Below are 21,850 nucleotides of genomic sequence, written 5' to 3'. Positions count from 1 at the left end.
ATAAATGATTGTAAATTAAAACTGAAAGAAAATAAATAATCTGCTTTCAGCACACTAATAAAAGTGTGCTTTTAAAAATTATATTTACTCTTTTTTATTAGAATTATGTCTGCCAGTATCACGATTCGAAATGATAGTTCCAAAACGGAATGAATCCAAATGATGAAACTTGGTAAGCGGCTTTTGCATTAAAATTGCTGATTTGGAGCAAATTTGGGTTGAAATCCTTGAAAGGGCTGTGTCTCTTTTTAATCCTGTACACATGAAGACGATAACTCAAATACACAATGAGAAGTACGATTTCGCTCTTTTTGTACACTTTAAATTAACTGGACTTACGATGACTATCTATAAAGATGGAATATTACAGTCGTTTTTTTTATTTACTTGTTGATGCATAAAGTTTTGAAATTTCATAAGAAGCATATAAAATATACTGCCGAGTATAGGCCCAATGTGACGGAAAAGCAGGCCGGATAGGCCGAAGTTCTATGAATTCATTTCTTTGCCCACCAATACCCGAATACAAAGTGTATAAAGAAGAAGTCTGTTTTATACCAAAACTCACTGTAATAAAACATATTTTCTTATTTATTAAGGCCTCCATTTATCTCAAGGTGAACGCAGCAGCGGTCCGGTGAATCATAGAAACAGGTGCCGGTAACGAGTCGAGTTAAAATAGAAGGTTCTGTACTGGTAGTTATATTTTTATATACCGCAATGCACGTTTTAAGAATTTATTAGAGAAAAAGTAAGTTAAAGGATATAAACCGTTCACATTTTAACATTTCAGCAATGCCCAATTTAAATGCAGGAAACATACACAAAGCATTAACGTAAATCGTAGGCCCAATTCTTAAGAAAATGGACTCAAACAGATTTTATTTTTCACTGATAAATGATTACACAGATATGAAAAGGTAACCCTAAGATAAGAGTCAAAACTTGACAGTTTTTAGGTTTTGAAAGAGTTCTTAATAGATGAAGCCTTGCCTTGGTCATTTCATTAGGGTAAAAGAAAACTAGGCCGGATAGTCGCGAACCGGATACTCGGGAGTGTAATGTACTTTCAAAAATAATACGCTATTTTAATGTTTTCAGAATAATAGATTAAATTAATTAAATATCAGTTTATACAGGTAAATTCAGAAAAATGTTTATTTCAAGATTGTATTGTATGTATTTCAAATTTGTATTGTTCAAGGAGAAAATCAAGTAATCAATGTAGAAAATAATTTAAATAAATAAAACCCTTTTTGTTTCTTAATATATCAATAAAAATATACGTTGAAAGTGATCAATTCTGAAAAATGGATAAATTTTAAAGAATCATACAGGTTGTAAAATATTGAGTTATTTTATTAAACTTTTCAAAAATACAGAATACACAAAAATATATACCATTGACTCCACAAAAGTCATACTTTTTGTTTCATTGGATTGATTACAATAGATGATAAAAATTGTTTCTGAAAAAGATACGTCTTTATTTTTTTACATATTGAAGACAGTATGAAAAAAACTGCTATGTACTGCACGAGTGCCAATTTCCAAAGTTGCCAGAAGCCAACTTTAAACCTGCAGCATTTTTAAGGAATGAGACTTCAAATAAAAGATTAGAAACATTCAGAACATAAGAAATATTTATTATTATTATTATTTACTGAACAAATATGGACATTTGCTTAGATTTTTTTAATTCAAATTATAGGTAATGATTTAATTCAAATAAAAGAAATTCAAATAGCCATTCAAAACATCAAACTTGTTTTGCCTCTCACAAAATCCGCAAAATTTCGGAATGAGTCAGATATTTTATAATGCATACTAAATTTTCAAAGGTATTTATAATGATCAATTCACTACAACAAATATTTAGACTTTTAAAACAATTTAATTTTTCGTTTTTGTGTGCACATTTAAAACTTTATTTGGATATTCCATAAAATAAATAAAATCCTTTTTAAATTTTCTTAAAAAAAAAAACTGGGATACTCTCGACAATAAAAGTAATCGAAATTTGAGTTATAAGTGAATAAAACTTCTTTTCCGAGTATAATTGTTTCATAGCAAGCATATATTTCATATAAAATTAAATGTCTATGAAAAGAATGAGATGCTTTCATTAAGAAACATATATATATATATATATATATATATATATATATATATATATATATATATATATATATATATATATATATATATATATATATATATATATATATATAAGCAAACGATACTTTATAAAGAAGTAATATATATATATATATTACTTCTTTATAAAGTATCGTTTGCTTATAACAAATTGAAAATCAAGTGTGATGCGATGATCTTAAAGCTCGTACCAACAAATACGAATGCTCAGAAAAGAGAACTGCAAAAGAAATCATTTCAAATCTAGCATAATATGTGAGTATAGTTTCAGGAAATTACAGATAATTATTTTAGTTATATATTTAAGATCAAAATTTAAAACATATCAAACGTAATGAAACTTGAAAAATCTGAAAAAATATTAATACTAGAATACTGATATATTAATAATAATACTAGATATTTTTCATCAAATAGCCTCTTAAAAGTACATTACAGCTTGAAAATAAAAAAAATTAAAAGATGCATAATGCACCTAAATATTAATAATATTATAAGATAAACTTTCATGCAAATGAAATTTTTATAAAGTATTATAAATGCGTGCAGAAATTAGTTAAAAAAAAACACAACATGATTTGAGAAAGAATCAAAAAACTTTTTTCTTTTTAAGGCAGAACATGCACATGAATATAACTTTTCATGTTAATTATTATATTTAAAATTATTACAAATAAATAGGAATAAAATGATTACAGAACCAGTCCCTCACCCTCAACCACTGACCCGATTTCATCGATTTTTATTTTAAATGAAAGCACGTAACACTAATTAGTCCTCAATTTTCGCCTGTCACCCATCACTCGTCATTTTTGAGAGAAACTCACAGATCCCCAGTTTCAATAATTTCGCCAATTTTTACCTTATTTATAAGTTTATAACTATTGGATCTGACATAAATAATCGCCAGTTTTTAGAAATATAGAAAAATTAAAACTTGACACTGCTCCCAGTCACGACAGTAGGATTCATTTCATCACTTAAGCCATTATGCATACACAATTGACCACTCAGAATGTTCTATATATATTACTGAATTTAAAACAGTATCTTTATTTGGTGTGATAAGATGAAGTTCATCAAACCTGGTTGACATGATTAAATGAATGCAGTTAATATCAAGTACTTTTCAAAAAGTGTCGACGGAAATTGCCTTCTAGTTTTTACAATAACCTCTTTTAACTTCGCAGTATCTAGAAATCAAGCATTTTTTTTCTCTTGTTAACTATTGCTTATTGTGCAAAGCAATGCACTGATAGATTATACATGTTTGTCACATGATTATGATGCTATATGAAACGATTTCATTGTCACATACTTCGTTGTGCCCGTTAAAAAAAAGAATAAAAGAAAGACAGAAATATAGAACAACAAATTATAATTTTCTCTGCCTTTGCCGAACAAAAGAGCTAAATAAATTCGTGGCTACTGGTAAGTGAAAAATCCACTTTATCTAACTCTCCAAACTATGCCATACTTATGTGATCTTTAATATAGTAGGAAATAATTCACTAATCATGACGGCAGTGTAAGGTACTCCGGAGACAATCTTAGGCGGTGCCACATGGAAAATATGTTGCTATAATTATGTTATTTAACGAAGCCAAAAGCTATGAACGGGCATGAAAATGATACCATACATTGACCCAAGTTTTTACTTACCAAGTCACTGAGGGAGAAATAATTATTATAACACTTGAATCGCTTACCTTCACTACATCACTCTACTACATGGATATAATGGCAAAGGAATTACAAATGTGCGATACTAGTACATCCCTTGGTATAATTCCTCAAATTAGATAGGGGCCGCGGTGGTCTGGTGGTAAAGTCTCGGCTTCGAAACCGGAGCGTTTCAGGTTCGAGACCCGATTCCACCGAACCGTCGTGTAAGCGGGTCTGATGCATGTTAAATCTGTCGGGGCCAAACGTCCTACTGCTGGTGTGGTGTGAAAGTTTCGAGAGGGGGTGCCAGCCCAGGTGACGTTCTCATCATCTGACCGCAGTTCGAAATTACGAAGTCCGTCCCAAAATAGCCTTAGTGTTGCTTTAAAATGGGATGTTAATATAACTAAACTAAACCACACTCAAATTAGATAATTATAGGAATATTTAAAGTGAAGTGTTTGGAAAACAATTCAAGTTGTAATGCACAAATATCAACGCTGACAGTCATTTCATGTGCAAATGAGGATAACTATAAATGACCGATCATTTTAGAAATTTGATTACTATTTGGTTTAGAATTACCATCTAATCATGATGTGACCGTCGAATCAAATGATTTCTACATGCAACCATCCATCAAATAAAAAATATTTTTTCAATTCTGTGTTTCCTGTGAGAATAATAACTGAACCGACAACAATAACTAACAAGCTGATACAATATTTTTCAATAATTCTTTTTCCCTGTTTATATTTTACACATATTACCAGGCCAGATTATTAGAAATAAAACTGGGTCTGCCGAAATACATCAGCTTAATATTCGTTCTGGGGGAGTCAGAAGTCACTGTAGTTCTTTAATTATTGACAAAACATTAATGCCGATGTAAATGATTGTCATTTCGAAACAAAATCATGCCAATACATGATAATAATATAAATTTGCTTTCCAAACATCATTTCGTAAAGGATACAAAATGGTTTCTTCGGGGTATAAGATGACCACATTTATTTTGAAAGATCCATTTGCTGCATGGCCAGCTTCCCATATAGAATATGTATTTTTCAATGAAGTTGTAACTAAAACGAAAATTCAACAAACATCAAATTTTATATTTGACATACAATATCAGGCAATAAAGAACTACAAACAATATGCATTTAAACTCACAATCAATATATTTGTGGCCTAACCAATGCAACATTATGCAAAAGAAGTCAACATTAAAATTTCTCACTTTGATTTTTATAATTATACATGGCAGGATTACAATTGATAATTATGTAGTCGGTGGAATGGAGAACACCATATAAAAAATTAATATAAGAGCCTTTTATCAACTTTTTTTAACTAAAAATAAGGAGGAAAGAATGCCCTATATGAATATATTATGCCATTTATCCTAGAAATCACTGATTGTAATAAACAGAAGCCAAATTTACATAAAATTATATTGTATCAAAAACACACAGGAACAACTTGTAGCTTTCATTAGGACATAAATACTGGTTTGCATTTTTCCTTTTGTCTACCCTGAAGACTAAATGCATTACATTTTTGATGTATTTTAATTCATGAGCAAAATTAGATATTTTTGGGATTACATAAATTTAATAGGAAAAGGTAGGAATGCTGCTATTCCACAACGCCTAGATGCGATCATTCCTGCTATTTTGTATTATTAGATTTGGGGTTGATAACAATGAACTAAAATGACAAGCTTCTATTTTGCTGGTCCCTCATCTCTATTCCCTTCACTCCCAAGTTCTCACATATCTGAACTTTATTGTCTATATTTAAAGCAACCTCCCCTATTACATGTGAGTAAATTTCCAAATCATAAAATTTATTAATGCAAATTATTACCATTTCTTCTCATATATTCCAACAAAATATTTTCTAAACTTGTTGATGGCATCTCTGATTTAGAAAGGTCTAATACAGGAATCTGTATTAAATAGAAAGTAAAAATTAATTGCATATATTAAATAAATTATACACTTAACTATGCTGAATAAGAATGTCTGTTGTTAGTATTCTAGCAAAAGTATTGCATTTCAATCCTTCTTTATAATATGCAACGGAAATTTTTAAAAAATTAGAATTGACAAATGAAATAGTTTGAAAAATATTTGTATTAACAAATGTGTCTAACAAATATGGCTATTAAAAGGGGAGGGAATAGAGAGAGGGGGGGATGAGAGAGAAAGAGAAAGTGTTGCAATAATTCAGTAATACCCAACAGCCAATATCAATCATGGGGATTGCAATTCCTGTTCAACAAACTAGAAAACTATGATAAAGTAAAAATCCAAAATGATTTTAAGTAATGCAGAATTATAAGTATGTTTACATATTTCAAAACAATTTCATCTGAGTGGCATATACATAGTTTTATTGACTTTATTTTTCAATAAAATTAATTAGAAATAAGTTTGTTTTACTACTTTATTTTTAAATTCTTTTTAACTGTCACAAAATTTAGTTTACTTTCTAGAAGAAGAATTACATTTTTCTCTTCAACAGATTGAAAATTTGGTGATAGGTAATATATTTTAATGAGAACAACGACTTTTAATTTAACATCAAATTTTAGATAGACCTGTGCATATTTAAACGTGTGTAGAAAATAAGGAACTTTTAATAAGGAAAAAAAATTATTAATGCAACCAAAGCATTTTGGTAAGCTGCCAGTTATTTAAAAAATTATCACTGAAATCGTTAGAAACAGGATGTGAGAGGAATGCTGACATCATATCTTCATTTATAATTTTTTAATGACAATAAATAATATTTTACAGCATCTGAAGCAATTAAGTTATAAACATTTAAGAATATTATCCATTTTATTCTAATATCATCCCTACAATTAATCTCTAAATGAAATACTTGCTTTCAAATGAAATTTGAGAAAGTAATAAGTGAAAACTTTATTCAAAGAAGGGGATTCCAAATTTGAGAAAACAAAATTTCCAGCTGATTCAAAACTGCAATTCCCTTTCTGTGATACATTTTATACTTTGATTTCAATTCTTCTTATTTCTTGTACCAAATTAATACTCGCCAAAGAAGCAGCTTTAAGGAGTACAGTTAGCTTTTCCTTCTATTTTTCCCATTCTTAAATAATTAGTAAATTATACTGGCATATAAAATTTTTTAGAACATTCAAAGATGCATTATTTTTAAAGTAAATACAAAGTAATATATAACAGATGTAACTAGCATTATGTTGCTTAGTTGCAATATGTTAGATGAAATTAACCTTGCTACAACTAAGTAATAATAATTTTGTTTATGTATATAGTAAATGCACCTTTTATTCAAACATTTATTCAATCTAGTAAATCAAGTTTGGAAAGTTTTTTTTAATACCTTGCAACATAAACAGAAGTTTGTTTTCTAAAATGCATTTCATAAATTTATATTTTAAACTTTGTTGGTGATATACATGTCAAGAGTTTTTTAATATTATAACTACAAGAAAAAAATTTCATTTAATTTTGTCCAAATAATTCTAATTAATAACATTTATATAAATTCTGTACTCTTTTTTTTTTCATCAAAACTTTTAATTTGTTATGTACTGCTCTATCCTATTATATTAACAATTTTTCCAGAATTATATTCTATGAGATAAATTTATAGCCATGATAATTTAATTTAGAAACGGTGATTTTAATTTACTTTCATTTACTGCAGGTTTGATTTTCTTACCTTTCTTTCTTTTATCAATATTACTCAAATCAGTAGGAATAATTTGATCCAATAATTCACCATTTTTTTTTCTATACTGATATTAATTATTAACCCAGAATTGCTAACAATAATTGATAATTTATTGAGCTTTCCATCAAAACATATGTGTTTGATATTTTTCTACTTTTGTGTTTATAATAAAAAATTATTCAACAATGTTTCTAAAAAAAGCTGAGTTTAAAAAGATCATTCATCTTTATTTTTCCTTATATTTTCATAAGACTTTATAAGAATGTGCAGTATAAAACAAATCATTATTCAATAATATTGTATAACAGTGATTACAAATAGAATACAGTAACTCATAAAATAAAACAGAATAAGTGCAGAATGAACTTACATTAAATCTATCATCTTTTCCTGCATGCCTTAATGGTTGCCTCTGCATTAAAGACAGCTCGCCAAATGTACTAAATGATGAACCTGGTAAAGATGTGCTGTATTGTATGTAAGCTGCACACTCCATAGAAAAAGCTGAATATAACTATAAAATATACATGTCAAAGATAAGAGGAACATTCCAAATTTGTATTTCTGTTAATTTTTTTATATTCACACACGTATACAAATATGAAGGGGGTTAAAAAAAAAAAAAGAACAAGCTTTTTATTTTACTAAATATTTCTCCTAGACATATACATCCAATTACAAAGTTTCATTAAATGAGGTACAAAATTGCATAAAAATATTTTCGCTTCTGTGAAAGTTTACTGTAAAAATTTTTAAAAATTGAATTTTTATGCATCTTTTACAGATTAAAACTTCAATTAATTAGAAAATATTTCTCTTGCATCCATATATGCAGAAACAATGTTTCATTTTTCTATCTAAGGAATGTATAGAGATATGCTTACTTTTTAATTTAGAGGAACTAATCACAAATTTAGAAAAAAAACATCAAGTTCTTTTTTTTTTTTTAATAGATTTACATTTCTGAAACATCATTGAAAAAATTTGTCTAATTGTACATCATCCAATCATCAAGATTTGATCCAGTATAATGTTGTTCATTTTGATCAGTTTACAATTGCAACTTCAATTTTCTAAGGAAAGGATGAGAAACTGAATAATTAAAATATTCCAAAAAAGTGCTAAAATACTGAGCCTAAAAATAAAATTTTTTGCTCACATTTGTATACTTTTTAAAGAAATGGCATATTCAGTAACAAGGAGATTTGGAGATGCTGATGATTTATTCTATAGGTAATCATAATGTTGGCTTAGTTGCAAAAGAACACAAACATGCATTCTTCTGAAAAAACGTTTCTGCATTCCTTGTGTCCTTCTTGGAAGTAAGTTTACAGAATTGTTTAGCGATAATAAAGTACAGAATTCTTATTTAAAGAAAAAAGTGGAAGATGAAGTATTATACAAATGTAATAGAAATTAATATTTAGGCTTATTTTTCAAGTTACCCTCATGCTAAAATAAGGACAGTCAAATCAGAATTCAACATTCCACAAAACAACAGTAAAGATAATATTTCAATTTAATAACTGGCATGCAATCATGAATTTTTACAACAAGGACAGCAATACTATTGACATCTAAAATTTTATATTTAGTGCCTACTTCATATAAAATAACATTTTTTTTTGTCTGAAAAATGCAATTTGGACAGATGAATGTTGCTTTAATTGAGAAAAGAGCATAAATCTTCAAAATGATCACTTTTGGAATGGTTAAAAATCCTTCCTACAAGAGGTTCATCTTTATTAGAAGCTCGTTAGTTAACCCTATTTGTATAACGACATATTGAATGATTACCAATATATTCATTTAGATTTGATTGGCATTAAGACCAAACTAAAGGATGAATTGCTTTTGGCAGTGAACACTGCAAAAATTTTTCCAAACAATTAAAAAAAGCTCTGTTTAAAATTTAGAAGTGATGAACTAGATCTCATGTATGTGTATTGTTTAAAGATTGTAACTTTATATAGATGTTGAAGAATGCATTATTATTTTCTGCTTCTACCCTTTTAACAATATTTTGTACTATTTAAATTATTGTTGAAAATTACAGTTAAAGACTGGTTTAAACATCAATCAGGTAAAAAGAAAATGGTCTTATTTAATTTTCAGAAAATTTTACAGATGTAAAAATTTACAGATGATTCAGATAACTTTGTGTCTTTAAACATGAACGTAAAAAACACATTTCACTCATTGATAATTGTTCGCTATTGGGACATAAGATTTTAATTTGTTGTAATTTTTTTACTTTTTACCCTTAACAGAATTCTTAAGTATTTTCATACATTTGGGGATCTTTTTGCAGTTGAAGTATATGTCTAATTGCAATAAGAAAATAAATGCTGGTTGCAGTTTTTTAGGAATTAGAGAGGGAAACTTTTGTATGAAATTGCAGACATTTATAAAAACAAAACAAAAAAAACTTAAAGCTCTTTCTATTACAAACAATTAATTCAAGAAGAAACTTAATCATGGGTTTGATAATATTGCCAGCACATTCGTAAAACGATCGTTCAAGAAAAATGCATTGCAAATTTGCTGTTAAAATTATGCAGCATTTTTTATTCAGCAACATTTGCATGAATAAAAAATGAATTCCTAATCCTTGATTTCACTTAAATAAAAAGAAAATTAATAAAAATAATTAAATAAAAAGAAAATTAATAAAATATGTTTATTTGCAATATTTTGCTAAAATATTGTAAATCACAAACTTTTTTACACACATTTTTTTTTGTAAGTATATTTTCATTTACTTTCCTGTATTTTATGAGTTTCCAAATTTTCTGCATTCTAAATGACGTAATATTTTAATATTTTCAGTAATTAAAGTACAAAAACCTTTTTTTAGCAAAAAAAAAAGTGCTTGTAAAAATTTTTTTTAATAATGTTTGAAAAATGGTAGAGGAAATAAACAGAAATACTCATTGACAATGTTTTAATGCCCTTTCCTCATTCAATAGGAAGTTATAACTTAAGAAGATGTTCTACAGTATATATAACACAAAATCAACAATGCAATATATATCCATGCCATTTTCAAGATATATATATATATATAAGAACTTAATGCTTTGTAAAATGCAAATAACAAGATAAATTTTGAGATAAGGGAATAATATTATTTTGAGATTGGAGAAGAATATTATTTTGAGATTTAACTCCACTCAGATTATCAGTTACTGTTAATAAACATCAGATATAAAGTATTGAATTATAGCCTTTAGGTAAGAAATAATTTACAATATTGAAAAAACTATCAGCAAACTGTAATATTAAGGTCTTCTGTATGTATTATAGTAAAATAATTCTTCTGTATGTATTATAGTAAAATAATAATAATAATAAGATATTTTTAATAACACTTACATACAATTTGTAGTCAAACATCAAAAGAAGCTTAACAGACACAATTTTCTTTTTTGGTAACAAAGGCACATCAATTGTCATTACAAGCTCATCTTTTTTACCATCTCTGTTATGATCTTCTTCCCTATGCTAATCAATAAATTCATAATAAATATAAAAGAAGAACCCAATCATGTATGCACTTGATCTATTTAGCAATACATATAACTACATTAATGTAAGAACATTCAGTTGATCATGATTATAGCCAGAACAAATCAGGTTGTTAGAAATATTAGGAGTATCCGTAAATGGTATAGTAGTGTTTCTATCCAGAGATTAAGAAAGATCTCAATAAAATCAAAATAATTTATAATCAGATAAAATGCACCTTTCTTAAATCTATTCCACATATTATGAGAGGAAAATAGTAAAAGAACATTCAGTTAAATGGCATGTGCAGATATATTATAGTTAGTCACATATTAGCACTGTATGAACTAACTCTTTATTTAGCACTGTATGAACTTAAACAACTTTTATTTTAAATAAAGATACTTTTTTCCCTCAGAATGCCATCAAATGATGTTTATGACAAAATTCTGATCAAATATTTAAATTACTCATCATTACATCAGGACATAACATCAATAATGTAATTGTACTCAAGTATCCCTTATCAAAATGCACATTTCATGTTAATGCCTAAAAAAATAATCAAATACATATTAATTTGATATTAAAAATATCATTTTCAGATAAATAAATAAATAAATTGTGCATAAAAGAATAAAGTTTTTAATAATTTTCATTAACTTGTATGTTGCAGTAACATCTTGAAAATTATTTCATAAAAAAAAATCCCTGAAATCCCTGTTGTAATTATAAGATGCGTAGCTGGCAAAATTCAGGAGGAATTTCATGTAAGAGTTCCAACCCATAATGTTATATATATTTAAAAAGATAATTTGGCCAGATAGTCAGATTTTCAAAAAATAATAGATATGTCTTAAGAAATGAAAGCTTAAAATAAAATGCAAAATAATTATTATTTATAAAAATATGTCAAATAAAAATGTAAATAAATATTAAATAATTCCTGTGAATTTTTCTAAATTATAAGATTTTTTGAAATCAATTAACAGTATTAGAAAGAGTCATCACGCATCTAAAAAACAAAGTATTTTCATTGTTACATTGATGGATTTAATTTTCTATGGAGTCACATTAAACAGTTGTTTTGGTAATTCTTACTCCCTATGTAAAAAGGAGTTATGCATAAATGTCCTATTGTTATGGAACTCCTGAATAGTCACCTGGAATCAGTTAATGCTATTATTGGTTCTATTAGGATTATAATTTAGATTATATATATATATATATATATATATATATATATATATATATATATATATATATATATATATCAATTAACCTTCCAGATATTGCCACCATATTAATCCAATAAAGATTATTTTAAAAATAAAATATTATTGTCTTATTTAGAAAAAAAAAAGAATCCTTACTTACAGAAGGAAAAATACTTAAATCATTTATTTAAAACAGTAATTATTTACTTTTCTATATTTTTCTTACTTTTAAATTCCTTCCACACAGTAAAAGTGAAAAAAAACTTTGTTTTTTCAAACTAGTAAATGACAGAATATTGCTGTGAAATTTCAAAATGACATTAAATATTAATTTTATGAATGTATATTTTCGAAATATATTAAATTACTCCTCATTCAAATTTTAATAAACCAGCAGTTATTTGATATTAAAATCATTTATTTATTTTAAAAGCCACAATTAAAAATAAATGTTTAAAAATTTTAGAAATTAAGTACATTTGTATTTTTTAATACAAGATACAATATTTTAGCATACATTATTTTATGAGACAATGTTCTTATAAGTAAAATTTAAGTATAAAAAAATATGAAGGATGTTTCTACCACATAAAAACACTTTGGAACAGTAGTACCTCTTATTTTGATACTTTTTGGTTTTAAGGTGACTGAAAAAGCACCAAGAGAAAATTTTGCCAATTCGGCAGTTTCAATTTTAAAACTACATGATATGTGATTTGTACATCCAAGATTTTTCATAATAAATAATAATGCATTTCAGTATATTTTTATAATTTGCAAAATTTTTTCTTGATGCTTTTTAGTCACCATTAAAATCGAATTGTACTCTTATTTTTATTTATGAAATGACATTTCTGTTAAATTTTATTAAGAATACAATATTTATCATATTGAAGCCTGTTAAAAATAATAATAAAGAAATATAAAACAAAAATAAAGCCCTTTAAATTATACAGCAACAAACTTTATTAATTCAGAAAATAATAAAAATAAGCTGTTAACAATTTTTAAAATATTAAGTTTAAACTATGAAATTCTAAAAATACAAAAATAATATTCATATTGTAGATTACTCAGAAAAAATAATAATATATAATATTTTAAACTATTAACTCAAAATGAATCACTAACTTCAACTAATGGCACTGTCAGCAATAATTCGTGATTCATTAACTGATTCAACTGTTTAAATGTACTCCAAAATATGAGTTCATCTGGTGATTGAGTTTCAAGAAGTAGAAGCATTTGGTGCTTAAATGAAACATCAGGTTGCTCTCTATAGACATCAATTTTTTTCCAAAAACCTGTGAATGATTTAGAAAAAATACTTCAGTATAAATAACAATGAAGATATTAATTTAACTAAGACAGCTGGAATAAAAATTATATATTTTTAAATTTTTTAAAGAACAATTTATAAAATTTTCCATTAAAAAATTAATTTGACCATAATTTTTTGTGTATTTCGGTCAGCGTTATATTGATTAGAATGTACAAAAAACTTGCCAATTATTCAGTTGACAATGTGCCAAATTTTTTTCAGATTTTTTCATGAAGAATTGTTCTATTTGATACAATTCATCACATTTTAGAAACTATCAGGTTAAGGAAAATATATATTATACAACAATTATGCAAGTTAGGCTAAACAATGTTTCATTTAAATATTCAAACAAGGCAATGCATTCTGATTCTTTTAAATCTCTTACTTACAACAAGGAGATTTTTTTACAACAATGGAAAAAAAAAGAAAGGTATACATAAGTTTATGTTTTGTACTACATCACTGGGAAATATTGCAAATGTTTTTAAACTTTAGGTTCAATAAAATTAAACAACTTTTACAATTAGTAAAGCTTTGTTGCATAGAATATTAATTGCTGTGCTTCAAATTATGCTCAAATAAATCAATTCATTCAAGCAATGCAATTTATTTTTAAATATGTTAAGATCATATTTAAGATAATTTATTATTAAAATCATTTATTAATATATTGATTCTTTTATTTTTCCTACTTCCATCTATAATTATCACTAATTATAGAATACTAACACCAATTACAGCATATTAAATAATATTAGTGCCATAACAATAGAGTGGTAAGACAAAAAATATTTGAAGTCTTGGTCAAAGGTACAATAATTATGTAGATAAATAAATAATACTTTAATCTTATCCTCAAGGAGTGAAAAAAATAACATCTTAAACATCGCTGATTAGTATTATTTTTCTTTTTCCTGGTAGGAAAAAAAATTGAATACTTTATATTAAAAAAATTAATTGCACAACACTGAAAAAATGACAAGACTTGTTTTTAAAAAGAAATATTATAAGTTAATTTAAACTTTTAATAAGAGAAAAGATATCCATACCATACAGAAGTTTTTTTTTTTTGTTTTTGTTAAATCTAATGTTCAAATAATTATAATTTCAATTCTGATTCAGCCTCTTTTTATAAGCATTCTGAATTTATTGTTGAAGAAAAGCAAAAAAATTTCTTTCACTTAAATAATTTTTCAAAATGTAAAACATTTTAAGATAAACTTTAAAAATTCAGAAAATTACCGAGACCTAAAAATGTATAATTGATCATATATATTTACTAATTAATTAGAGTAATGATTATAAGTGCAAAGGTATGGAATAAAATTATGTTTGCATCCTATATGCTTTAAGATGTTAACATCTCTTGTTTATAATTTTAAAAGCAGAAACATAAAAATAATTGAATCAGTGTTTGAAAAACTATTGATTTTAGAGCAGGTAAAAACCTTTCTGCATATGAAGTTTGTTGGTATTTCTTTTCAGTGCCAACATTTAACATTAAAAATGCTACTGCAAAGATTTTAAGATATGGATTTGACAGTCCTTTGATTCGACAGTTCATATCTGTAAATGGCCTATTGAAATAATCCAATATTTGAATGAAATAAGTATGTATATAAAAATTAAGAGTAAAAGCATATGGAACAATTCTTTTAACATTTTAACTGCTTGAATTCTTAGCAAAATTATTAAAAAAAACATGTGTTTCTTTTAATACATTAGATATATATTATTCTGAATTATTCAAAAGGAAAAAATTATCCTAACTAAAACATATTTTTAATTTTATTCTTTAATTTTATATAAGTTTTGAGCAGATACTTCAACAAAAATATCTCTTAACCCTCTTAATGAATAAATAAATGAATTGCAGACACAAGAACTAAACTTATAAAATATTTTTTAATAAACAGTACATAAGAAAGAAACAGTTTTGAGAAATAATCAAATACTGTTTATTAAATAAAATAGTACATTTTAGTTAAAATTCAGCAATTGCCATTGTTATTACCTTGACTGTAGAAGGTTAAGAAAAATGGACAAAGTAACGTTAACAAATTAATAACGAGACAGGCAAATGTTGTTTTCGAGCAAATACTAGTTTTATATTTAATTAGAATAGGTTGAGAAAAAACTTCATAAATCGCCATTCAGTTTTTTTAAAGCTATAATCCTTTTTTCTCTCACAGTATTTAAATTAATTATATATTATTCTATAATTAATTATATAATTTAGATGCTAACATTAAAATATAAATGCATGAAAAAATATAACGATTATATGGCTACACTAGTATAAGAACAATTGCATTGTTAACCACCTATGCGTAAATAAGAGAAAACTAAAACAAAAGCAACACCATAAATGTTGCTATGGCAACTGCTATGTTGAGAACTTTCTTTGCTGCTAGACACTGAAAATATATTTCATTGTTTGATTTTTTTTTTATTTTGGTTATTGGAAATAATATGATAACAAATCATATAATAACATCATTATAACAAATTTACTATCATGCCAATATTTATTCACCATAAAACGTTTCATTGATATCTTCAAAAATTTATTCCGACTTTAATATCATCACAATTTGATGCAGAAAAAAAATCATTTTCGTTCATTACAAATGTTTAATAGTTTTGAAAAAAAATTTATGAGTTTTAATAATATTCCTCGTTTAGAATTTTGAATTCAAACAGTAAATAAATAAACCTTTTCTCATAAGGTCTAGCTTTCAATAATTCTTGTTTTGGCGTTGGTAATGATTGTCACGTATTTGTTGAGGAAGCTATATGATTAGTTTCGATTTTGGTAAGAACTTATCATAATAAAAAGAGAATTCTTTTGATAACCTATTTAAAATTATTAAAAAAGTACATATCAGCAGTACTCATTTCTTGTTCATTTTGAAATGTTATTTGAAACATCGAAACAAAGAGTATGTGCTTCATCGGGAGTGCATCAATGCTAATTGAAATATTACAGTTATTCGTTAATAATGTTTTACATAAATATATTTTCAAAATAATTTTAAATAATTGTTATTCATACTTGATTAAAACTAGAAGTTTAAAAAAATATTTTTTAGCAAAAAGAGAGGTATGTGCATCAGAACTCCTTTTTGAGTGTGCCTTCCTTCTGAATAAACGAGAAAAAAAAGAAAACAATTAATGTAAAATTATCAGCTAAATTTTAAGAAATCTTATTTTAAAAACTTTCAAGTTCTCTCTTTTTTTATTTTCTCAGAAGCAAAAATTATCGCTTATCAAAAATTGTAATTTTTGACATTTGACAGGCATCTAACATATTTGTGAGATTAACCTCCTGATTCCAATATCATAGTTCAGTTATATTTTCAGCGTATTTTTAAAATAGATTTCTAATCAGTTTTCCGAGCATAACTCAACAGAATTACCATTCTTGACAGTTGCAATGCAGTAAAGAAACCAATATATTTATTTTGAACGACTCCCTGTAATGTAGAAAATTTTGATGTTTCATCTTTATAAAATTAACTATTGTATTTTTAGCTATACATTGTGTAATAGATTACATCTGCAATGATATTTTGCAAAGCAAATGGCTCGCACTTGATGTTTTATAAAGTGAACCCTGAAATTGTAATTATTTTTAATTGCATATTTTTGTCCATTTGTTTCTTAAAATGTGCTACAATGAATATTCTCAACATATACATGCACTAGAAATAGCTTTTAATTGCTTCTTTTACTGTTAACAATTATTTGTAAAAGGTTATCCAAAATTTTTGATATAGGTATATTCTTGGTCTTTTAAAGTTAGCTAAAAATTAAAATCATGTATATTCTCAGGCTATTAAATTAATCCTTGAACTACTAACCCAGCCAGAAGAGCTTTTTGCTAATGGACCAATTTCTGTTCAAAATGAGGAATTTGGGATGTAAATGAGCATCAAAAGAGGAGAAATGTCTGCTATTCATATTTAACAATGATACCTGCTATAAGATTTCCAATAATAATGGAAAGGATTGTGTTTAAAATGTCTGCTTGTTATGCATTCTTAAATTATTCTTAAAAAATATTTTTATTTATTACATTCTTTGATTATTTGAATGAGATAAATTTTAAAATATAAGAATACCATGCATAAAACATTTAAAATTATTTTGATAATTTGCTATTAATTAGGGTTTGTCGGTTTTCAAACCCGGTTTTTTAAAGTAAATTTATCATATTTGAAAACCGGTTTTTAAACTAGGAAAACCGGTTTTCTAAAATGCCTGGATATTCCTCGTCTTCAAAAAAAAAATGAATTTCGTCGGTTCAGATTTGCCTTGCAGCTGAAGGCTTAGGGCAATGAGATGCCAATTTATTAACAAGTGAAGATATATTTAAATTTCTGTTAATTCGACTAAAAAATTTAAACACTGAAATAAGTTTGAAATTATTATATGCTTTAGAAGAACGAATTCAAGAAAGAAGACAAGTTGAATTAGCAACTCTTTTGTTGTATTTGCAAAATCCACAAAATGTTTCTAGTTCGGCGAGGAAATCTAGTGTACTTTCATTAGCTTCAAAAACCGAAATTATTAAGTTATCGGGAAAGATATTGTCTTGAATATTTCCAAAATCTTATGTGGAAACCAATTTTGATGAAGAGCAAACCAAAGAAACTACATCAGAGTAATGCTTTTTTAAAAGAAGCCACGGAAAAATCAATTAATAAGTTTCTTGAAGACCCTGAAGAAAAACTTACAAATCGAAAGACACGGAAAGATGAATTTTCACTATTTGCGGCAACGAGTAAGAAAACAAAAAACTTAGATTTGTTATTTGATGAAAATTATAAAACCCAGCTCAATAGCTAATGAATGAGTATTTTCAATTTCAAGCAATATTATGCCGAAAATAAGAGCAAGTCTTAGCCACCGTTCAGTGAATATTTTATGTTTTTTAAAGTGAATATTTTATGTTATAGTTCAGTGAATATTTTGTTATTTTCTTAGGAGAAATTAAAATTAGTGAAAATAATATAAATATTATTTAAAAGTTTTGTTTGAGTATTCATTATTTTATGTAAGTAATATGTATATATACACCTTAATTTATTGTTATATTTTGACTTTGATACTGACTTCGATATGATTTATATATGATAATGAATTTGAATATATGATTTATATATTTAATATGATTTTTTTTTCGATATGATATGATTTATATAAATTAAATAAAAAAAAATTTCACTATTCTTTTTTTTTTTTTTTGACAAAAATTCGAAAACAGGCTAAAACCAATTTTTTGAAAATATGAATTTGGAAACCGGTTTTTCAAAAAGTCGGTTTTTGTATAAACCCTACTATTAATCTTGCTGGATAGGTCAAATCATATTCAATGACTGATTCAAATTTCATTTTGCAACAAAAAAAAATTAATAGAATATTATAATGTTTATTCTTAATTTATCATGTGTATAAATGATCTGAAATAAGCCTCAATATAATATTTTATATATATATATATATATATAAATTGCATTTTGTTTGTCATTAAATAATACAGGGTGATTTTTTTAAAACTGGCACTGTTCCGAGAGCTCTGTAGCTGAAACCATTGATTGGAAAGCCCCAAAATTTGGTTTGGGGACAAATAATGACATGGGAAAAACGAATCCCCCAAAAAAATAGTTCAAAAACTCACTGACATTGGGAAATATAGTGCTTTTCACATAAATTGAAGATTTAACTGCAAAATAAAATTTCTGACTGTGTTTAAAAAAAATACAGTAAACAGACAAATGAGAACATTTTTTTTTTTTTTTTTTTTTCCTTTGCAGATTCATTTTTTCCATGTCGTTATTAGTCCCCAAACCAAATTTTGGGACTTTCCAGCCAATAGTTTCAGCTACAGAACTCTTGAAACAGTGTCAGTTTTAAAAAAATCACCCTGTGCATTGATCCCTTCAGGAATTTCAGACTTCTTAGTCTAAAATATTAAATACTTTGTTTGTGACTTTAAAAAATTAAATATAATATTTTGTAGCAAATTGTTAGGTCCCAGGTTCTATCCTCGTTCAATTCAATCCGCCACAATTTCATAAAATACCAATCTTTGCTAGTCATTTATATTAACAGAAAATATCACTTGTATGTTAGTATAGCAATTACTCAAATGTACATAAATTCAAGGGGTTTAATAATTTTACATTGAAACTATAAAACAAATTTTCACATAGTAATTTCTTCTCTGATTTGTTTGTCCATTGCTATTCTGAGTAAAAATGGAAAATTTCCTTTAAAACATCATTTAAAAAATCTATATTAAATGTTGGATTTCTTCATCATCATCTACTTTTCTTTCTTCTTTGGATGAAATTAGTTGCTTTTTAAAAAAGGTTTGATCTATTAAATAAAACTTTCAGTAGATGATTAATTTCTTTTATTGAACATTTTTTAAAAATTGTGTAGATACAATTGTGCAATACAAAAAAATTGTGACTTGAAAAGGTAAAGGAAATATAAATCAAAGGTTAAATGAAAGAAAAAGGAATTGTAAAATGAATAAGATAGTATGATAGTTTATTTATAGAAGTTTAGAAGAATGAACTATTGTAATTACTACTAAGAAAATTACACTAGATCTTTGAAAAATTGAATTCTTAGACTATAAAAAATGCATTGAAGAGCTATGAAAACATAATAATACTAGAGTTCTGTGTGTTTAAATGTTTATTTGCTATAATATTAAAATAAAAGTCAAAATGAAATGAAAAACCAATAAAATTATAAAGGTATAAAAAGGTGGATTTAGAAACTTGAATAATTATGTTTACATGTTTTTAATTGCAAATCTTAATTTTTCTTTATATACTTTCATGGAACAAATAGCAGAACAAAATAGGCTTTGACTTTTTATAGATAGGTCACCAAGGCAAGACATCATTAAAAGTCTGTCCATAAAATTTCATTATAAAAAAGGTTGAGTTCATTATTTGTTAAATCATATTTGCTATAATTTTTAACAGTTAAATAATAATTAGTTTTGAAAATATTTGTTTGGATTAAATTAAATATTCAAATCTAATTTCAAAGCTTGAAAGTCGTTAATTAAAATATACTTAAAATACTACCATAAAGAAAAAAATATTGTTCATAAGGATTCAAAATCTTGATAGCATATATATTTTAGTATATATATTTAGTATATATATGGATATACTAAATACTGGATATACTAAATACTTTGATAATTCCCTAGTAAAAAGGAAGGGAATTATCAAAGAAAAAAAAATGTTATTGAAATTATAGAACTTTTAACTTGCAGGCATTAATTGACATTTATGACAATCAAATGTATCTTGCTATTTTATATCATAGTTAATTTGTATCATAATTATGATTGAATTGTAACAATTGAGTTATATTTCAATTACAGATAATTAATCTATTTTCTTCTGTCAATCTTTTTGAATAAATATTGATATGTAGTTTCATCATACATATCAATGAAACTTCACTATATATATATATATATATATATATATATATATATATATATATTTATTTCTATAACATTTTACACCACTGTTCAACCATTTGTTCTAGTTTATTCAGATGACATGAAAATACTACATTTATTTAATTATTATCAAAACCATAAAATTCTCATTTTATTTTTTTTAGATATCTAATGAAGTTTCTGCAAGGATGATGATAAACATGATCAAAAATTTATCAAATATCTTGAGCTTCTTCTTTCGACTGGCTTGGGAGTCGCGTATCAGACTACCAGTCATCCTAACTGTCTGGTTCATGGTTCTTGATGTCCGAATGCAACTAGAAATCAATGTTAACTTGGGGCAGAATCAAATTGATGCCTAATTTTTTGCAAAAGTGACACTGATTGATGTTCATGAATTAAAACTACTTATATTCATGCAGTTTCAATACATTTGTTAAAACATTTATATTTATGGGAAGTTCATTTTAAATGTTTCTGTGGAAATAAACTTTATATTTCTTTATTTTATGATTCTGACTTTTTTATTTCATCTTTAGTCAATAATGTGAAATTGACAATACCTAGACAACTACAAATAACCACATCTTCTGTGGATGGTGTTCTATGTTTCTTCTGCAGCTTAGAGCTTAATAAAATTAACACTTTTATTTTAAATTTAGTTCCACTATGCTGAATTTTAGTGTATGGCATTTAAAATATCATACTTATTAAAATTTTTCAATTCAATTTATGGTAGCATAATGATGT

The 21,850-nt window shown here is 25.9% G+C and overlaps 1 protein-coding gene and 1 long non-coding RNA gene across 2 annotated transcripts; one reads left to right on the top strand and one right to left on the bottom strand.

The window, feature by feature from the left end:
* Positions 1–1,334: 1,334 nt before the first annotated feature.
* Positions 1,335–15,942, bottom strand: LOC129969112 (transmembrane protein 231-like). Its single transcript, XM_056083522.1, has 7 exons — positions 15,614–15,942; positions 13,407–13,579; positions 10,927–11,055; positions 7,922–8,065; positions 5,692–5,773; positions 4,799–4,904; positions 1,335–1,578 (listed from the first exon to the last, which is right to left on the bottom strand). The coding sequence occupies exons 1-7, from the start codon at positions 15,750–15,752 to the stop codon at positions 1,419–1,421; spliced, it is 933 nt and encodes a 310-aa protein (XP_055939497.1). The 5' UTR covers positions 15,753–15,942; the 3' UTR covers positions 1,335–1,418.
* Positions 15,943–16,310: 368 nt separating this feature from the next.
* Positions 16,311–21,605, top strand: LOC129969124 (uncharacterized). Its single transcript, XR_008784462.1, has 2 exons — positions 16,311–16,414; positions 21,265–21,605. It is a non-coding gene; the product is annotated as an uncharacterized LOC129969124 (long non-coding RNA).
* The last annotated feature ends 245 nt before the right edge of the window (positions 21,606–21,850 follow it).

Source organism: Argiope bruennichi, chromosome 5 (genome assembly GCF_947563725.1).
Source record: "Argiope bruennichi chromosome 5, qqArgBrue1.1, whole genome shotgun sequence".
NCBI classification, from domain to species: domain Eukaryota; kingdom Metazoa; phylum Arthropoda; class Arachnida; order Araneae; family Araneidae; genus Argiope; species Argiope bruennichi.
The sequence above is the reverse complement of the archived record's forward strand: the minus strand, read 5'-3'. Positions and strand labels throughout refer to the sequence as shown.